Below are 17,585 nucleotides of genomic sequence, written 5' to 3' on the forward strand. Positions count from 1 at the left end.
GTTCTTTGACCAAGGGAACCACAGGTGGACAAATGGATTTCTTTGTTTAGCTTAAGCAAACAGGCTTTGTCCCAGCCAATATTCCATGCTTATGCTCATTCCTTACCATAAAATTTTATTATTTAAATATTGCATTAGGTTTCCTGAAATTTATATTAATTAATTTAGGCAATCAAGCATCTTTTAATTAATCCAATTATATCTAGTTAGCAGTTAATAAGGAATAAGGAGTCTACTCTACCTTCCACAGTACTGGTAGAGCCATGAAGAGAGTGAGGAGGAGCTAAAGACTACTAGGTCTACTTGGACAGGATCATGCTCAGCAGAGTCAAGAGTTTGGGTTACATGCTGCTGGTTACTCAGGGGTCGCAGAAGGGGGGAGGTCTGGCATCATGAGGACCGTCTATTACAAGCTAATTTTGAGCCTGGTGTTAAAAAAGCATGGTAGAGCAATTTCTTTAAGGACCCCAACCCAAAGTCCATGTCCACCTGTTGCCGTGCTCTATGTTAGCCATATTAACAATTCAACTGACAGGACATTTTTCCACTACTAAGACATCTTCTCGTCTGACTCGTGACTCAGTTAATCAGCCACCACGTAAACACTCCCAACACTCCAGCTGCAGGACATACTAGATGGACTCGGAGAATTCAGCACATGCGGTCCATTTGTTTCTTAGTGAAGACCTCTTGAGGCTGGGAAGTGTCCACCTGGTGGGGAGTAGGAGTGAGCGGCAAGGCCACGTCCTTTGGAAGGTCACTGGCTGGCAGCTGGTTGGCCAACGCCTTGCCAGTTTTGGCCTCGGCTGGGCCCTTGGAGCGGCGCAGGGGGGCCCCATGGGCGGTCACGTGATGCTTGCGCAAGTACCACTTGTTCTTGACCACCTTGTGGCACAACTCACACTCAATCCCCTCCCCTACAGTGTGCACGTTCACAATGTGTTGTTTCAGGTTAAACGAGTTACTGAATGTTTTCCAGCAAAACGGACAGAGGCGGGGTTGCATGCAGCGCCACCTTTGGCGAGCGGGGGCATCTGGAACAGAGCAAAATATGGCATTAACCTGGGCGCTTAGTGTGCTGTTGCCAAATGCCCCCACTCAGCCAAGTGCTCACTGCTTGTTCTGAGATCACTTCAGTGCTCTTCAGAGTTGCTTCAGCTTACTGTGGCCCATCTTAAGGTATGGAGCAATTTGAATACACTAGTTATTTTCTTGAGAGTTGTGAAACAGTTTTTGAAGAATACCTTTAATAGACATGTATGCATCAGTGCATACATGGAGGGTCAAAAGTATACATACTATATAAAAAAATGTATGCATGCTGCATCTGGTACCTTCTTCAAACTGTTAATGCATAGTTCAGTCAATAACCACTAATAAATACAAAGGAGACAAGTTGGTCCTTTTGACACTGTAGGAATGAAAGAGATGAAGATGCTACTTGTCAAGACAGACATTACTGCATAAACTTACTGAGCAACAAGACAAACTGTAAAAAAAACAAGAAAAGAAAACTACCATAGTTACAGTTAACTTCAAATGTGCTTATGCAGTTCAGTCAAATATAACGAGAAAGAGAAAAAAAAATCCTATATTTCAACCAAGCTACAAAAGTATCAACATGTACCTACATACTGATACAGTTGAGGCAGTGTCTACACATGCAAGGCCATAAATAAATCCTTACAAGGTACACGTTTCCCTTAAAAGTACAATGTTCTTCCTTGGCCAATTTAACAAGGAACACCAGCAGTTCTGTCTATTACAAGTTTCCATTTCTATGTTTACTTTTCTTATGATTTCTTAATGCTTTTCATTGAAATGGCAGAAAAATAAATATGCAAAGTAAGTCACAGTCACAAGACGTGTTCAAACTAGAATGCACGCAAAGGCTGCAAATTTTCCTGCTTAGTAGTACACCCCCCCCCACCCCTGATGCCACAACACCTGCACTCCTTCCTACAGCCACTCAGCAAAACAGCAGAGATGAGAGATCAATGTTCCTGGGAGCACAAACACGCCAGCAGTGACAGAGTCAAGGTGACCAGGTTGGCTACCTCAACCAAAAAAAAAAATAAAATAAATAAATAAAATAAAATATAAAAAATTAAACCATAAGTATTTTTTTATAATTTACATATAAAAATTTAGTTTTATAACATATTAATAAGTAAAGTCTACACATATACAGATGGTTCCCTACTTGATGAAGCAGCTTTCCTATTCATATTTCGAACAAAGGTGACACCAGTCATCTTTTTTTCATGGCAGCTGTCATTGGTTAGAGCTGCCTTTGATGTGAATCATGGGCCTGCCTCCTCCCCCTCCCCCTCCACATCCCCATGCCCATCCCTCTCTCCATCCCCCATGCTTCTTGTACCTCCTTCATATATACATACAGTGTGTGTGTGTGTGTGTGTGTGTGTGTGTGTGTGTGTGTGTGTGTGTGTGTGTATGAGAGAGAGAGAGAGAGAGAGAGAGAGAGAGAGAGAGAGAGAGAGAGAGAGAGAGAGAGAGAGAGAGAGAGAGAGAGAGAGAGAGAGAGAGAGAGAGAGAGAGAGAGAGAGAGAGAGAGAGAGAGAGAGAGAGGGGGGGGGGGGGTGCCTAAGATGGCGGAGATAGGGTGGGGGTATGAGAAAGGCAGAAACAAGGAGGGAGTGGGGATAGGAAGGCAGACATGGAGAAGGGTTGACAAACGTGTGGCTTAATTGACACATCATGAGTTCTGGCCTAGGACATTTACCATTTAAAATCCCTAGAGCTGGCATGTGGCTTTAGCTAAAAAAAATTAGGGCAGGAAGCCATCTTTACGTATACATAAAAAATGTAAAAGTAGTCAAGCCTGACCTGTTTATTTCCTGTACAGCACAAGTTAACACAGGCTTTGTCCAACCAGACCAACCTGTACCAACATGACCTGAACAAGTGTCTGTCCTGCAGATAACATTTCAAACCTTTTGTTTCACTCTAATTACCTTTTAATTGCTTATCTAAACTGATTTACTTATCAATATAAGGAATAAACAAAAATCAATAAAACTCAATAACACCCCCCCCAAAAAAAAAGAAAAAAGTGGGTTGGGTTGTATATATATATATATATATATATATATATATATATATATATATATATATATATATATATATATATATATATATATATATATATATATATATTTATATATATATATATATATATATATATATATATATATATATATATATATATATATATATATATATATATATATATATATAAAATAAATAAATAAATAAATAAATAAATTCCAAGCCTGCAAGATGACTTATGTAGCTCAGGACAAGACACAATCCAATGACCAAACACTAACCTACAGACAACGCACTAAGAAACAACCACCATCCCACCAATGCCCATGACACGGGCCAAGTGTACCACAAGCCCACGCCACAGAATAACAAAGAATGAGTCTAAATGCAGTATAGCACACCAAAACTCAACAACACACAGTTCATGTATCAACAAATGTGTGTGTGTGTGTGTGTGTGTGTGTGTGTGTGTGTGTGTGTGTGTGTGTGTGTGTGTGTGTGTGTGTGTGTGTGTGTGTGTGTGTGTGTGTGTGTGTGTGTGCAGTAGCATCAATGTAATAACCTTTTCATTTCCATTATGCACCAAAGATGTAATTGCATGTACATAAAAAAAGAAAAAAAATTGGAACTACTGATCAGAAAAAAAAATTACATTTCTGATAATGAACAATATGTTTGCATGAATCATAATTTGCTTTTCACAAACATACCTGCATCAAAATGGTTTCATGAAGCCTTGTCTGTTCCTTAAAAACTTGACAAAGTCGCCACAATGCTTCATTTTCCGCAAAGGAAACACTCTTTGCATCCACACTGTTTTAATAGGGATAAGTGTTTTGTCCCAGTTCTTAGGACTAGTAAGTGACTAAATCAGCCAGATCTTGGTGTGAGTCAACAGTGTCACTTCTTACACAGCCAAGTGGAGGAAGTCTCAACCTGCCAAGATCCACATGAACCACAGCCAATTGTAAGGTCAAGCTTTCCTTCATCATGTAATGATGGACACCACACTACTCTCAATACTCTACTGGCTGTGTCCACTCACTCAGGCTAGCAGCTGTACTACCTCAGAATGTGAAATGAGTTTTGATGGCAACTACTAATTACATTCTTTGCATACAAAATGTGCATGATAAGAAACTTCATTTCCAACTTTCTTTTACAAGGTAACACATATTATATTAGTGAAATAAAGATTTGAAAAAACAAACCAAAGTATACAATGCACGTATGTGTATGGTGCAGAGAGTAGCGAGGTCTTATACCACACATGTCTGGGCATCTCTCTTTACACAACTAACACTGGCAAAGGCCACTGATCACTGACAGACTTCCACTCCAGACTTCTCCATTAACTAAACTAAAATGCAGTTTCAGTTTCCCCCATAATCAGATTTGCTATCAACAATGCGACAACCAGCATGAGTTTCTACACATCAGTATGCTTTGTATCTCAACCTGGAATTTGCTGGGCATCAACTGCATTATGTGAGTACAATTTTGCTGTCGAAACTACAGATGATTCAACCTCACTTCTATACCACAGGAGTTTAGACACATTCCACAGGAATTTAGACACATCCCACAGGATTTTAGCTCATCAAAGCACACTTTATGATAATTGTGATGTATTTCTCCCAGTAAACATGTAGTCATAAAACACAGGTGCCATATGCCATAAAACATAAAAAAAAAACACATCTGACATATGCAGCAAGTGTTGGATATCTGCTGGCTCTAGAACTAAACTGACCAATACAGTTACAATCCTTTTCCTATTAATTTTTGGAGGAATGATGACCAAGAAGACTTTTTTTGATTTTACAGCTCATGGTCAGTTTCACTTACACAAAAAAAAAAAAAAAAAAAAAAAAAAAAAAAAAAAAAAAAGAGAAACAGGCAACTTTACGGTACTTCTTGCCACACGCCAAAAATTGGTAGGTCCTCCAAGTGCTTTCCTTCAACATGCAAGTAACGAGAGACCAAAGGATACAAGAGAGTGACATGGAGGCAATGGAAGAGTAATGCACCAAACACCACTTTATCTAGGGTGAACAACTTTCTGACACACCTGAGTGACCACGATGCCACACACTGAATCACAATGATAACCTACACCAGTCTGCTACCAGCTCTGGCTTGTTCTTGAGAGAGAGAGAGAGAGAGAGAGAGAGAGAGAGAGAGAGAGAGAGAGAGAGAGAGAGAGAGAGAGAGAGAGAGAGAGAGAGAGAGAGAGAGAGAGAGAGAGAGAGAGAGAGTGTTAAATTCACTCCAGTCTACTTTCTAACCATACTGAGAGAGAGAGAGAGAGAGAGAGAGAGAGAGAGAGAGAGAGAGAGAGAGAGAGAGAGAGTGTTAAATTCACTCCAGTCTACTTTCTAACCATACTGAGAGAGAGAGAGAGAGAGAGAGAGAGAGAGAGAGAGAGAGAGAGAGAGAGAGAGAGAGAGAGAGAGAGAGAGAGAGTTAAATTCACTCCAGTCTACTTTCTAACCATACTGAGAGAGAGAGAGAGAGAGAGAGAGAGAGAGAGAGAGAGAGAGAGAGAGAGAGAGAGAGAGAGAGAGAGAGAGAGAGAGAGAGAGAGAGAGAGAGAGAGAGAGAGAGAGAGAGAGAGAGAGAGAGGAATAAGTAGTAGGTGTGTGTGCTCCCTACCCTGCAACACTATGTAAGACTGTAACAAGCTGAAGCAACACTCACCCACTCCTGCGTAGGTCTCCCCCATGCTGCCATTACGTGGTTCTGCACAAACAGATGAGGAACCACCAGATCAGGAAAGTATCCAAAGCCAACCCTCCCAACCTCCCTGCCTCTTGTTATTTGATTTTTTAATCTTTTTAATTAAATGTTTTCAAGGGATAAGCAAAGAGTGTCTCATCAAATTTTGTTGTGTATTACTTTATATGGCACTTTTTAAATTTCACAAGAGTAAATTTCTCTAAATTACTTTTTTTTGGGGGGGTTGGGGATTATAATATTTTGAAGGGAGTAAAAGAAGTTATTTTCTAAATATATCCAATCAATCAATCATTCCTTAATTAATACCAATATGTCATGTATCCCTAAGGGGTGACCATGATGGGCTTCTACACACCAGCAGTCAACAGCTTCAGAGGATGACTACCACAAAACATGTTGGGACAACTGTGACCACAGCAGACCCAAGCAACAGAGCTGGTTGGGTTTAGCCATCTCAATGTCAGTGAGCCAAAGCCTTCACATCAGCTGTCACCTCACACCACAGCTACTGACATCCTGGCCCACCAGGAGTAGGGTAGTAAGGTTTTCTTCACAGCCTGCAGCAGGTCTTGGTCTAGGAATTTATGCCAAGGGAACATGACAGGAACACACAACATCCCCAAAACCTTCAGACAAGACTACACCAGCATCCCAACAGACCTGAGAAGTCTCTTATACTGGACTTAGTCTCAAAGTCAAGCTTTGTGCCAGTCCACCCATCCACACACACAAAGCTGCCTCTCAGAAGCAGTTCAAGCAGATCAGAGCTGCAGAAGTGACTGTCATCACCATTTGCTTGGAGATTAGAAGAAATGCACACAATGAGGGCTCCTGTACACAGGGCATGTCTGGTAAGGTGCACACTCCAAAAGTGATGTGTCATGGCAGGCTTGGCAGGCTTATTCATCAAGGCAAGAAGGTGAAGCCACATCGTACTCGTGGGATGTGCACAATGGGCTGTAGTGCACTGAAGCATCACCACAATCTCACTAAAGGTCTGGAGGCAAAGATTTGAGGTAATACAGGTGAATGTATGTAGACATCTTACCTCAAATAAAATAAAAAGTATTTAGGCACCTATTTAACTTTTGGGAAGACATTACTCAAGACACATTCTGCAGCAAGGTGAAAATCATACACTCCATTTTTCTGTGCATTCTCAGGGACTAAAAGAGCCACAGTGAGAGGACTCAGAACTCTCTCCTCTTTATCTTAATTTTTGCTATGAGACAAGATGTAATGTCTTGTCTGGGCTGTCCCCCCTTCTGGGAATCTCAGCCTAGTATGTATATAAAAAGCAAAAATCAATGATTATCAACTCTTCATCAATCAATCAGCCAATAAACAATCACACTACTCTTATTATATCTCCATTCACTGCAAGACAATATGCTTTACTACAGTGGCACTGCTGGTATGCTTTCCATATGGATCAAACTTAACCATCAACTTGAGGTCACCAAGTGGGAGAAGCACAGCCACCAGTAGTCACTAACTGCAGTGCTCCAGCACCTCACCAATTCCTCATTAAGAATACCATCAGAATTTTTATCTCCCTTAATACTTTTCATCCTCTTGCAGATTTACTGAAATATATTCTTTCTTTACACACAAAAAAGATAAGATAAAATAAAATAAAATAAAATAAAATAAAATAAAAGGTTTCTGCAGTTTGCCATGACTCCAAAATACAGGTAATCACCAGTGTAAGCACTGCAGCCACAACCAACACCCACCTCTGCTGCCACCAGAACAAGAGTACATATTGGATTATGTGCAATATATACATGACATCAATCACTCACATCCCTTCACTTACTTGACATAAAACTAAATTTACAAGAGATATTTCTATGAAATAGCTTTGGCCATAAGGCAGACGGTCAGTTCAACCCTTCCACAGACATTCTTCCCTAACTACTGTGCTACATTTCAATCAGTAAAATATCAAGTATTGCAAGAGCATCACAAATTGCTCATCCTCATGTGACAGGTGACAGTCTTACTACATGCATGCCTCCTCTTCCCCTTGGCCACTCCCACCACCATGAAGCACAGGACTTTTAACACACTCATCAATGTTCTGTCCATCTTACTCATGGAAGCATCACCACAATCTCACTAATGGAAGCATCACCACAATCTCACAAGAGGTCTGGAGGCAAAGATTTTAGATAATACAGATGAATGTATGCAGACACCTTATCTTAAATAAGATAAAGGGTATTTAGGCATATATTTCACATCATCAGCCTCTATGATTCCAATGCAGGACAAAAGGCTCCTACAGTTTCTCCCCTCTTCTCTGCTGTCTGTCTGTCCATTACAAGCCATACCAGCTAAACTTATTTCATCTCTGCATCTACAACTCTTCCCAATGTAAATCCTTAAAATCTTTCTCTAACACTGTACTTTCCCCAACAGAGTACAACAATTTGCTTCCCGAGCTCAATAAGCACACCATATTTTCATGCAGTGAAAAATTCTCTTGACCCCAATTTAAGTCCTGAAAAAAAAAAAAAACAGTCATAAGTCATAAGTCCTCTGTCAAATTATCTTAACTCAGACTCCAGGAGAGGTATTCCATGCAACTGTGAAGCCCTGCAGTGTTGTGTAGACTTGCGGCTGTGTTACCCCTACAGTGTTGTGTAGACTTGTGGCTGTGTTACTCCTACAGTGTTGTGTAGACTTGTGGCTGTGTTACCCCTACAGTGTTGTGTAGACTTGTGGCTGTGTTATCCATAGTGTTGTGCAGACTTGTGGCTGTGTTATCCATTCATGGTATCACAGTGTTGTGCAGACTTGTGGCTGTGTTATTTATTCATGGTATCACAAAGATCATGATCAGTGACTGTGTTTGGGGAGGGTTGGCATTTTATCTATCAGTCTGTCCATCCTAAATTTTCACAGCAGTGATGGAACTAAAACCATTCAACATAAAAGGTCAATAACCTACTAAAAATTATAAGAAATTCTAAAAAAATGACTGCTCTATTTCAAGTTATCAGCAAAGCTTCACTTCAAGAGCCAGTGTATTTCTGTACCCATCATACATCAACAATATCACAAGCCAAGCCATCAGAAGTCATGGTATGGTAAATGCAATTCAAGCAATTCAAATCTGTGTTATACTGGACAAAAATTGGATATTTCCACTATTCATACAATCACAGATCTTGTAACCAGTCAATACAGTCAATATATATTCAACTAAAGGCAACAATATAATGAATGTGTAATGCTCACAGCACTCAGTCTGTTTCAGTGATGAGACATCACAACATGACACAAAACTAGCCAACAATTCCTACTGAAAAATTACAAGATTTTGAAAATTTTAACTCCATCAAGTGTTTGCAGTAAGATTCTATAATTCCTGAGGGTGAAGAAGGCAGCATGGTGGTGGCATGGGAGTCCCCACATAGTGCATGCTCTCAACCCAAACCTGCACACTTTCTGTCAACACAGCACAATGAACAGCACAGTCTCCATTACCTCAACACCTATACACCACTGCTTCATGTGCATGCAGCCGCCCAGTATTACTGAAAGAAAGCTAGGCTTGTCTGTCTGTCTGTCTGTCTGTCTGTCCATCCATCCATCTCATATTTTCACACAAATGGAATAAAAATTTACAATAAATGTAATACCATTCAGAGCTCTGAGTAACAATCTGAAGTGAGACACACTCCTTGCCTGCTTCTGTATTTTTTCCCCCCTATTTTTTTTAGCCCTCAGCCAGTGCCCTTACATTAAAAAATTCATACTTCTTTCCCTCCCAATACAAAACACAATCATATCCACCCTCTCCACACAATAAGCAAACATCAAAATTAACATGAAGTAAAAACTGGAAAAAAAAAATCAAAATTACACACTTTTTTTTATAGCCAGGGAATAAAATTAACCAGTATACACATTTTATGGATGTCACACACATACACACAAACCATCAACTTTCTTAAGTGATGATCACATTCCAAGGTGTGCACCTCAACATCAAGTGGGCATTTTTCACCTCACAAATAAAGCTCACTGCTGATATAATCTGTGACACAATACAATGGATAAACAGTACTGAGGCATTAAGACAACTGAGCAAATTAAACACTTTCTCCCCTCAAGTTATGGAGGCATATTGTAGCAACTGTGTCTTATAGTGATTGGCATGCTCAGTTCACAACTGAGAGGACACACATTCAAAGCCCTTGCTATGATGATATAATCTGGGCTTCCCTTCACAATGTTGCTCTCATTCCCTGAGCAAAGACTAAGTATGGGATGTGAGCTGAGTTGTGACCTTACAAATGCACCAGTGGTGGAAAACCAGCAACCCTGTTCTCCTGTGTGTGTGTGTGTGTTCTACAAGAGACCAGGAAATACTTACTTGCCATACAGTAGTAAATGGCAGGAGTACTCATAATAAAAAATTAGTAATAAATATCTTAAGTTACTTTCCTTGTAGTCAATAAACTTTGTACAAGGCAATCAGCTATCAACTGCCCTGAAGCACTTGCACAAAACATAGTAATTACCTTAGTAAATTCTCCAGCTGAAGATAATCCAAAACATGACAAATGACAACAATAACATTAAGTTCCTCCCATTTTTCTTCCTACACAGGTTACACTGAGGTCACCCTGAAGCCCCACTCAGACTGAGAACAATAACAATACTCAGCAACAAGTGTAAGTCAAGATTACAAGCTGGAAGTGCCTGCCAACACCTGTGTGTCTTGCAGCAGCCAGCCAGGTGGAGTGTGACAGGGTAACATTCAAACCCCTTGAGTCAATCTGCTTCTCATGAACATCAGCGCAGTGAAGGTAAAGTGCCATCTTATAGCATGTATGATATATATTTGTAGAGTAGTTTTAAGGAAATCCTCTGTGCTTCCTCTTACTCCATGGATGTGGTTCAGACAAGATGATGACAGGGAAGTATCACATCGGCTGTGTTATTTACAATGGCAGACATACCATGCAGGAATCACAAGTCTCTCAAACAATCCTGAGACTTGCTTACAATTCTCACATCAAATGTTCATATGAAATGTTCATCTCAATACAGTGGACTCACAATGAATAACTTGAAAGTGCATTTTGCAAGTTCTCATTTTGAGAGAATTTTTTATTCAGATGGTAAGGAATGTTCAATTCTTCAAACATTATACTGCAAAGGCATCATCATGGGTCCTCTGAAGCCAAACAAAATAGCACCTGTACTAATGAGCTAAAGTTCCAGCTTGGTAAGACAGAACATGGCTTTCTACAGAATGCTTCCAAAGTCATCCTGCATCTTACCATCACCAGCTCTCCTACTCTAAGTAAGTGGCTACTTGTCTCCATCTGCAGTCTCTCCAAAGGCATAAAATCGTAAACAACTCTTAAGTTATGCATAAACTGATAACAATCACATGTACAGTTGACCAGACCTTTGTCTTGTGCTGTACTCACACCAAGGTGGAATAAAGTTTGCAATATACCAGAAAATATGAGCATGTAACAAAAAAGTAAACATTTAATTTTCTTGAATTTCAATATTCTACTTTATAATTTTGTAAAATCACTTATATATCAGAAATTCAACTTAGACAACAAAACTTCACCTGAATGTTCTACAATAAAATTTCCTTGAAAAGAGGAAATGTTGCCACAACTACAACACAAAACACAAAGTGCATCTCCTCTCCATCTCACTGACTACAAATTCACTTTAAAACCACACCAATGAAGCCATCAATAAAAAGATTAAGTATTGTTTTCACTTAAACACTTAACTTCCACTCAAGAAACCCATAAAAGCCAAAACAAAGAACACTGTGAGAAGTCTTCTGAGTCATTAATACTGATAGATGAGAACAGTCTGCTGGGGAGCAATATGACAGCTCCATAAAATGACTGAAGATGTCACATCACACAGAATTACATCACAAGACAGAGACATTTCCATCTCCCTGAATCCAAACACTTTCCTGCAATGTGGACACAAACGTCAAAAAACAAACAACTTTCATAGTTGCCTCCATCTGAAGGACTTTGGTTGGGTTTCTGGGCCAGCAGTCCAGGACCATTTCTTACACCTGTTGTAAAATGGTGCAACAACACAAGCAGGCAGAGAAGCACCAGAAAAGTTAAAATCTATCCAGAATTACCAAATTCACCACACTGCTGGTTATATCTCAAAGAAGAGATACTCAAACAGGGCTCAATAAATCAGTAAGCAGCCCAGTCAGCCACTCCATTTGCACTCAATGAAAAGATTCAATCAACTTGACTACAAATTACTCTTTCACATCTTTCTTCCATTCCTTATGACAACAACTGGTGCAATGCACTGAGGCTCTTATCAATGCTGTGTACATGATCTCTTTCAGCATGAACCTTACTGTTAACCAGATCTAGCTTGTCCTCCATGCTATCAGGCAAGTGCTTCCATTTATGGGATGGGCAGGACTCTAGAAGTCTTACTGATAACCAGATCTAACTTGCCCTCCATGCTATCAGACAAGCGCTTCCATTTATTGGATGGGCAGGATTCTACAACAGTCTATCAATTCCTCTTATGCCTTGCTCCCTCATGCACCATCTCCTTATATGAGTAGCAATAACAGAGGAACCAACACTTCCTCCACAGACAGGGGCAATAATATCCACAACTCTATAGGGAGTCCAAATTGTCAACAGGCCACTTCTATGAGGGAACTTTGTATGGAAACCAGAAATCATCCCTGCCACTTCCCATCAAAATTACTTCATCCTCACAGCAGGCATCACAGGTGCCTAGCAATGCTAAGGACATGACAGAGGCAGATAAGAGTGATGTAACACTTCCCACTGGTAAAACCACCACCAGAAATATCACACTTCCCCATACATGTTAGTATGAGTGCGGCACAGAGCCATCCCTCTGTGTTCCAGTCATTTCTTCCCATTGTTAGTCATTGAAACGCAGGTACCCTCCATGGTATGTATTTTCTTTCAAAATTCTAGTCGAAGAGCAATACTCAAAATACAAGTTGAAGGCTGATGAAGCATGCTGCCACATACACAAAAGTGTCCACACCCCATGACTGTGGCAGCACACAAGAATAAGAAGAATGTTGTTACTTACCTTGAGAAGATTCATGTTGCTGACCTATAGACCCTGATGTTCCTGGACCCGCATATAACCCTGAAACAAGGGGAACAGACAATCCACCTCATGTCTATCACCAAAAAACTCAGATGCTATTCTAAAAGATACTGCAAGTTAGAGGACACTCTTCAAAGGTAAAACTTGATACTTTTATCACCTCATGACTAGCTCAGAAAATTCAAGTGCAAGTAGTGAATATACTCAGACTCCAACATTTGCAGCATTTAATGAACTATAAAAGAAAATATGAAAATAGAATTGGGCAATCCTGGAGATTAGTGAATTATTGTCCAAACACAAACTGTTGACTACCAGATAAAATGACATGGAGGAATGACAGAGCAATGTGATGAGGTAAAGGTGAAGGTGGTAATTACCTGCAGCATCCCTGGGAAGAAGCCCCATGAGTGGTGGTCTGATCACCATGGGTGGTGGACTGGCTAAAGCCTCCTTCTTCTCATCCACTTCTCCCATCTCTCCCCCAGCCTCCCCTCCTAAAGTGGTGTCATCACTGAGAGAGTCGTCCTTAACAGTGGGAGGTGGGTGCAGGGAGGGGCGTGTGCTGCCACTGCTGGTAGGAGGTGGGGGGAGAGATACGGGTGCCTCGCAGCTCCCCTGGTACCCTTGGATCCGCTGCCTCAGGATGGAACCTTCCGTCACAAGGTTGACAGCCTCTGGCATGCGGTTGTCTTCCTCTCCCACGGCTCCCTCCCCTTCATCTTCCTGCTTGACGTTTGGCACATCTGGGGCGGGGTGGGGCGCTGCTAACAAGGGAGGTGGGGGCAGCTGTACGGAAGGCGGGAGTTGCGAGCTGCGCGGCGCAACATCCCCTCGCTGAGTGGAGGGGTTGAGGGGCTTGGTGAGAGCTGCAGCTAGAGTAGAACCCTCCAGGTGTGGGCTCAGTTCTGCACGAGCCGGGGGCACCTCTGAGCGGGGTGGGGTAGAAGGAGTTGCGGTGGAAACTGGCAAACTGAGAGTTGGACTGCTGGCTGGTCGGCGCTTTTTGGGTGGTGGTGAAATGTGGGACGGCTGCTGCAACACGTGGCTGGTGGGGGAGGGGGTGGACCTCAGGTGGGGCGATGTGGGGCCTTGGACTGCTATGGCCCCAAGGCTGCTCACCACCTTGTTTACCAACCCTCCCTGCACAACAAAACACACATTAGTATCATCATCATCATCATCATGTATTTGTCATTTTCACCAATATATATATATATATATATATATATATATATATATATATATATATATATATATATATATATATATATATATATATATATATATATATATATGTATTTTTTTTTTTTTTTTTCACTGAACTGAGTTATTATCTATCAAGGATGCCACACCACATTATAAAAAATAGCCAATAGTACAAAAACACTGCCATACAGTAGGAACAATGTTATCTACTACCTATATAAAAACAGTGAGTATGTATGGGTTATTTGACTGATTAGAAGATAAAAGGTATAAAAAAGACATATGCAAACTTACACAGGCAAAAGAATGCAGATAAAAAAGAAAAAAACTGATATTCATTATAAGTGCAATGGCCTAAGTGTATTTTGATCAACCTGAGCTATCCTGCCACTACATCAAGAATGAAGAAGCAGTGGGAAGCAGCAACCCTACTGCCAAGGAGAACCTGATAAATGCCTAATGTTGTGCAGGACATAACTAAAGGGAGAGATATAATGGAGGGTTAGGATAGATGGCTAGTGTTGTACAGGACATGACTAAAGGAAGAGACATAATGGAGGGCAAAGATTACTCCCCCCATGAGCTGCATTCCTCACCTGGTCTCTGTGCAGCTGATGGGTTGCAAGGTGTGGTTGTTGTTGGTTCTGCTCAGTCAGCCCTTTGATGTGGAGCAGCTCAGCCGTGCGGAGGAAGGTGGTGAGTCGATCTTGAGACACATACACTTCCCCCTGGTACACAAAGCTGAGCAACGCTGACATGTCCACATATGCAACATCTCTCAGGATTATTATTGGATGCTGGCATGGATTTTGCTGCAAAGGAAGGAAAGTTTCATTAGCTACAGTTCATGTGTGTATTAGTGTGTGTGTGTGTGTGTGTGTGTGTGTGTGTGTGTGTGTGTGTGTGTGTGTGTGTGTGTGTGTGTGTGTGTGTGTGTGTGTGCGCACATGTGCTTATAGTGGACAACATTTCCTTTAAAAATCATAAAACTCCAATTGAAAAAATAAAATAAAATATCACTTCTACTGCAAACTTCATCTTTTAGTTCTTGTTTGTGAAGTAATGAATCTTATCTACAAAAATTATTATTATGATCTATTACAAAACTTAAGAAAATGTTCCCTATACTCTTCCTGACAGGGCATCTGAAGCAGTCACACTAACCTTGAGCAAGTTTCTGAAGTATGGGGAGCAGGCTGAGAGCACCACCTTGTGTGCCTTTAAGCTGCGTCCCTCACATGCCAGCGTCACGTCCACAAAGTCCTCATGGTCGCGGAGGTGCTCGAACGATGTGGCAATGTTGCTGTGAAAATTGTTCCACCGCAGGCAAAAGTGTTGGTCACTACCCATGGCGATCATGTGCTGCTTACTGCTGGCCCACAGGAGGAGGCAGAGACACAGAGGAAAGGAGAGAGAAAATCTGATCAGTGAAAGTATACATCATGAAGTCAGTGTTAATTAAGAAACAGAAACCTGAAAGGAGAAAAATGTTAAGATAATTTCATATGTAAGAGTATATGTTTCCTGTTCAAAAGACCTAAACATCATCTTCATTCACTTCCCAGGCAGTAACCTGGAAGTATGTGTATGTTGGATGGATGTGGTACTGAGACACCAGTGCATTCTAGTTCAGAAGACTTACACATCTCTCTCATACATTCCCAAGGCAACAAATAGTCTGACACTCCTCACATAAGTCACAGCAGAGGGGCCATGAGGGGCTCTTGCTACTACTACTACTGCTGCTGCTGCTGCTGCTGCTGCTGCTGCCGCTACAGGCAGGTCACTCTCACTCCACACTGGTTCATTATCTCCCAGCCCTGCCCATCACTGACTCAGCCCGCTTATCATGAGGTACAATACAATTCCATGCTATCCACCACCTCCAGTCACGTCTCCCATGCACACTGCAACTAATTCCTAAATGGTCTTAAATATTTGCTTCATCCATATAATTTTCATTAAGCTACAGATTTAATAGAGGATGTTTGAGAATAGTCTTCCAAAAAATTGCACTGTCTACTGAAATGAGGCTTACGTCTATTGAAAATTAGTTTTTTACATAGTTCATTTCAAAAACACTGCAAGAACGAATTATAATGAGATAGATCTACCTATTTACAGACAACACTGATATTCCTTCTACAGGAATATCCTGTACATGGTGCTTTGAAAATGCAACAGAGCTGAGCCTTGCAATGTATCACAGAAGTTTCTTATGATACAAATTTTAACTCCAAACTCAAGAAATGTCAAAAGTTCCATTACAAAATCAGATAAAGCAACAGCACCTGGATTTCCTGTTTACACCTTCTCAAAGACACAAAAACCTCTACTTGATAATGTGTGTGATTCTCCAACAAATCCCCATAAATAACTTACTGCATACAAAGCTACACAATGATTCTTGTCAGGCTCACAAAATAACTTCGCACAAATTGTACTGTGCTCTGGTATCTTATCTTTGAGTAGATAGTACATCACTGAGCCCAGGTGTTTATGGTTACATACATACATTTGGACTAAAATGTGTGCTCCTCTACCTTCAGTCAACAGGATTTAATTCTAGCTCAGGTTGTTTGATTCCTGAGAAGAGTAAGAACACGTAAAAATAAGGAGAATGCAAAAGGCCACTTGACCCACACAAGGCAGCTCCTGTTAACAAAACTAACATAAAAGTATGTGTATGTGTTTGCATGTAAGATTGTCACATGGACTATCATATTCATATAAACATAGTATTTTTAGTGGCACTTTACTTTATCCATCTAAGGTATAGTTTTGAAGAGCCATATATATTTTTGGTGATTTGAAACTCAATCTTGCTTTCTCTGGAAAACAATGCTGATGGGAGACGAGGCAAACATTACAAGAAAAAGCGAAGCCATCTGACAAGTGGTCTGCCCCATGAAAGAAGCCCCGTGTCCTTGTGATTAGATAAACGCATGTACTTTACAAAGTGGCAATGCTTCTACTTAATATCCTCATGAATGGAGCACAGGGTGACTAAGCAGTGTTCCCAGCACTTCAGGAACCACTGAGGGCAAAGTTCACCAACCCTCCTGCATTGCTCTTCCTCGTTTCTTTTTTCTTCATGATGGTAATTTGTCAAGGGAGGCATAAATATGAGATTGCATTAAAAGGTGTGCTTATATATTTCAGAGTGCATGATGAAAGGTAGAACAGTGGATAGAGATAATGGTCACTGCTTGATAGTATACGTGCCAATGTTGACATATGCAATTGAGAGATATAGAAAGGCAAATATCTCGGGTGGAGATACTTCAAAGTGTTCAAGATGAAGAAGCAAACTGCAGCACGGCAGAAATCCTCCTCCTTTGTGATATCCAAGGTTAATCTAGTGTATTCATTCTTCAGAGCTGCATTTCTTCAAGACATTTATTTTCCCAGCCTCCTCCTTTTCATTCACAATGTCC

At 40.8% G+C, this 17,585-nt stretch overlaps 1 protein-coding gene and 1 long non-coding RNA gene across 16 annotated transcripts in view; one reads left to right on the forward strand and one right to left on the reverse strand.

The window, feature by feature from the left end:
- LOC135091644 (broad-complex core protein-like) overlaps window positions 1–17,585 on the reverse strand; it is a 58,493-nt gene that overhangs the window by 35,669 nt on the left and 5,239 nt on the right. For 7 of the 15 annotated variants that reach the window (XR_010262586.1, XR_010262587.1, XM_063989441.1 and 4 more), the window contains exons 1-5: window positions 15,313–15,507; window positions 14,745–14,960; window positions 13,320–14,082; window positions 12,919–12,978; window positions 5,770–5,811 (exon numbers count right to left, since the gene is read on the reverse strand). Coding sequence is in view for 11 of the 15 variants with exons in the window: in XM_063989441.1 (XP_063845511.1) it covers window positions 5,770–5,811; window positions 12,919–12,978; window positions 13,320–14,082; window positions 14,745–14,960; window positions 15,313–15,507 (1,276 nt within the window). In the remaining 4 variants the exon portion in view is untranslated. Of the gene's footprint in view, window positions 1–241; window positions 1,035–5,769; window positions 5,812–12,918; window positions 12,979–13,319; window positions 14,083–14,744; window positions 14,961–15,312; window positions 15,518–17,585 lie in introns of those variants that run through there. The other 8 variants (XM_063989440.1, XM_063989446.1, XM_063989445.1 and 5 more) reach the window with 5 other exon arrangements.
- Window positions 12,392–16,895, forward strand: LOC135091645 (uncharacterized). Its single transcript, XR_010262588.1, has 2 exons — window positions 12,392–12,771; window positions 15,289–16,895. It is a non-coding gene; the product is annotated as an uncharacterized LOC135091645 (long non-coding RNA).

Source organism: Scylla paramamosain, chromosome 38 (assembly GCF_035594125.1).
Source record: "Scylla paramamosain isolate STU-SP2022 chromosome 38, ASM3559412v1, whole genome shotgun sequence".
Lineage (NCBI taxonomy): Eukaryota > Metazoa > Arthropoda > Malacostraca > Decapoda > Portunidae > Scylla > Scylla paramamosain.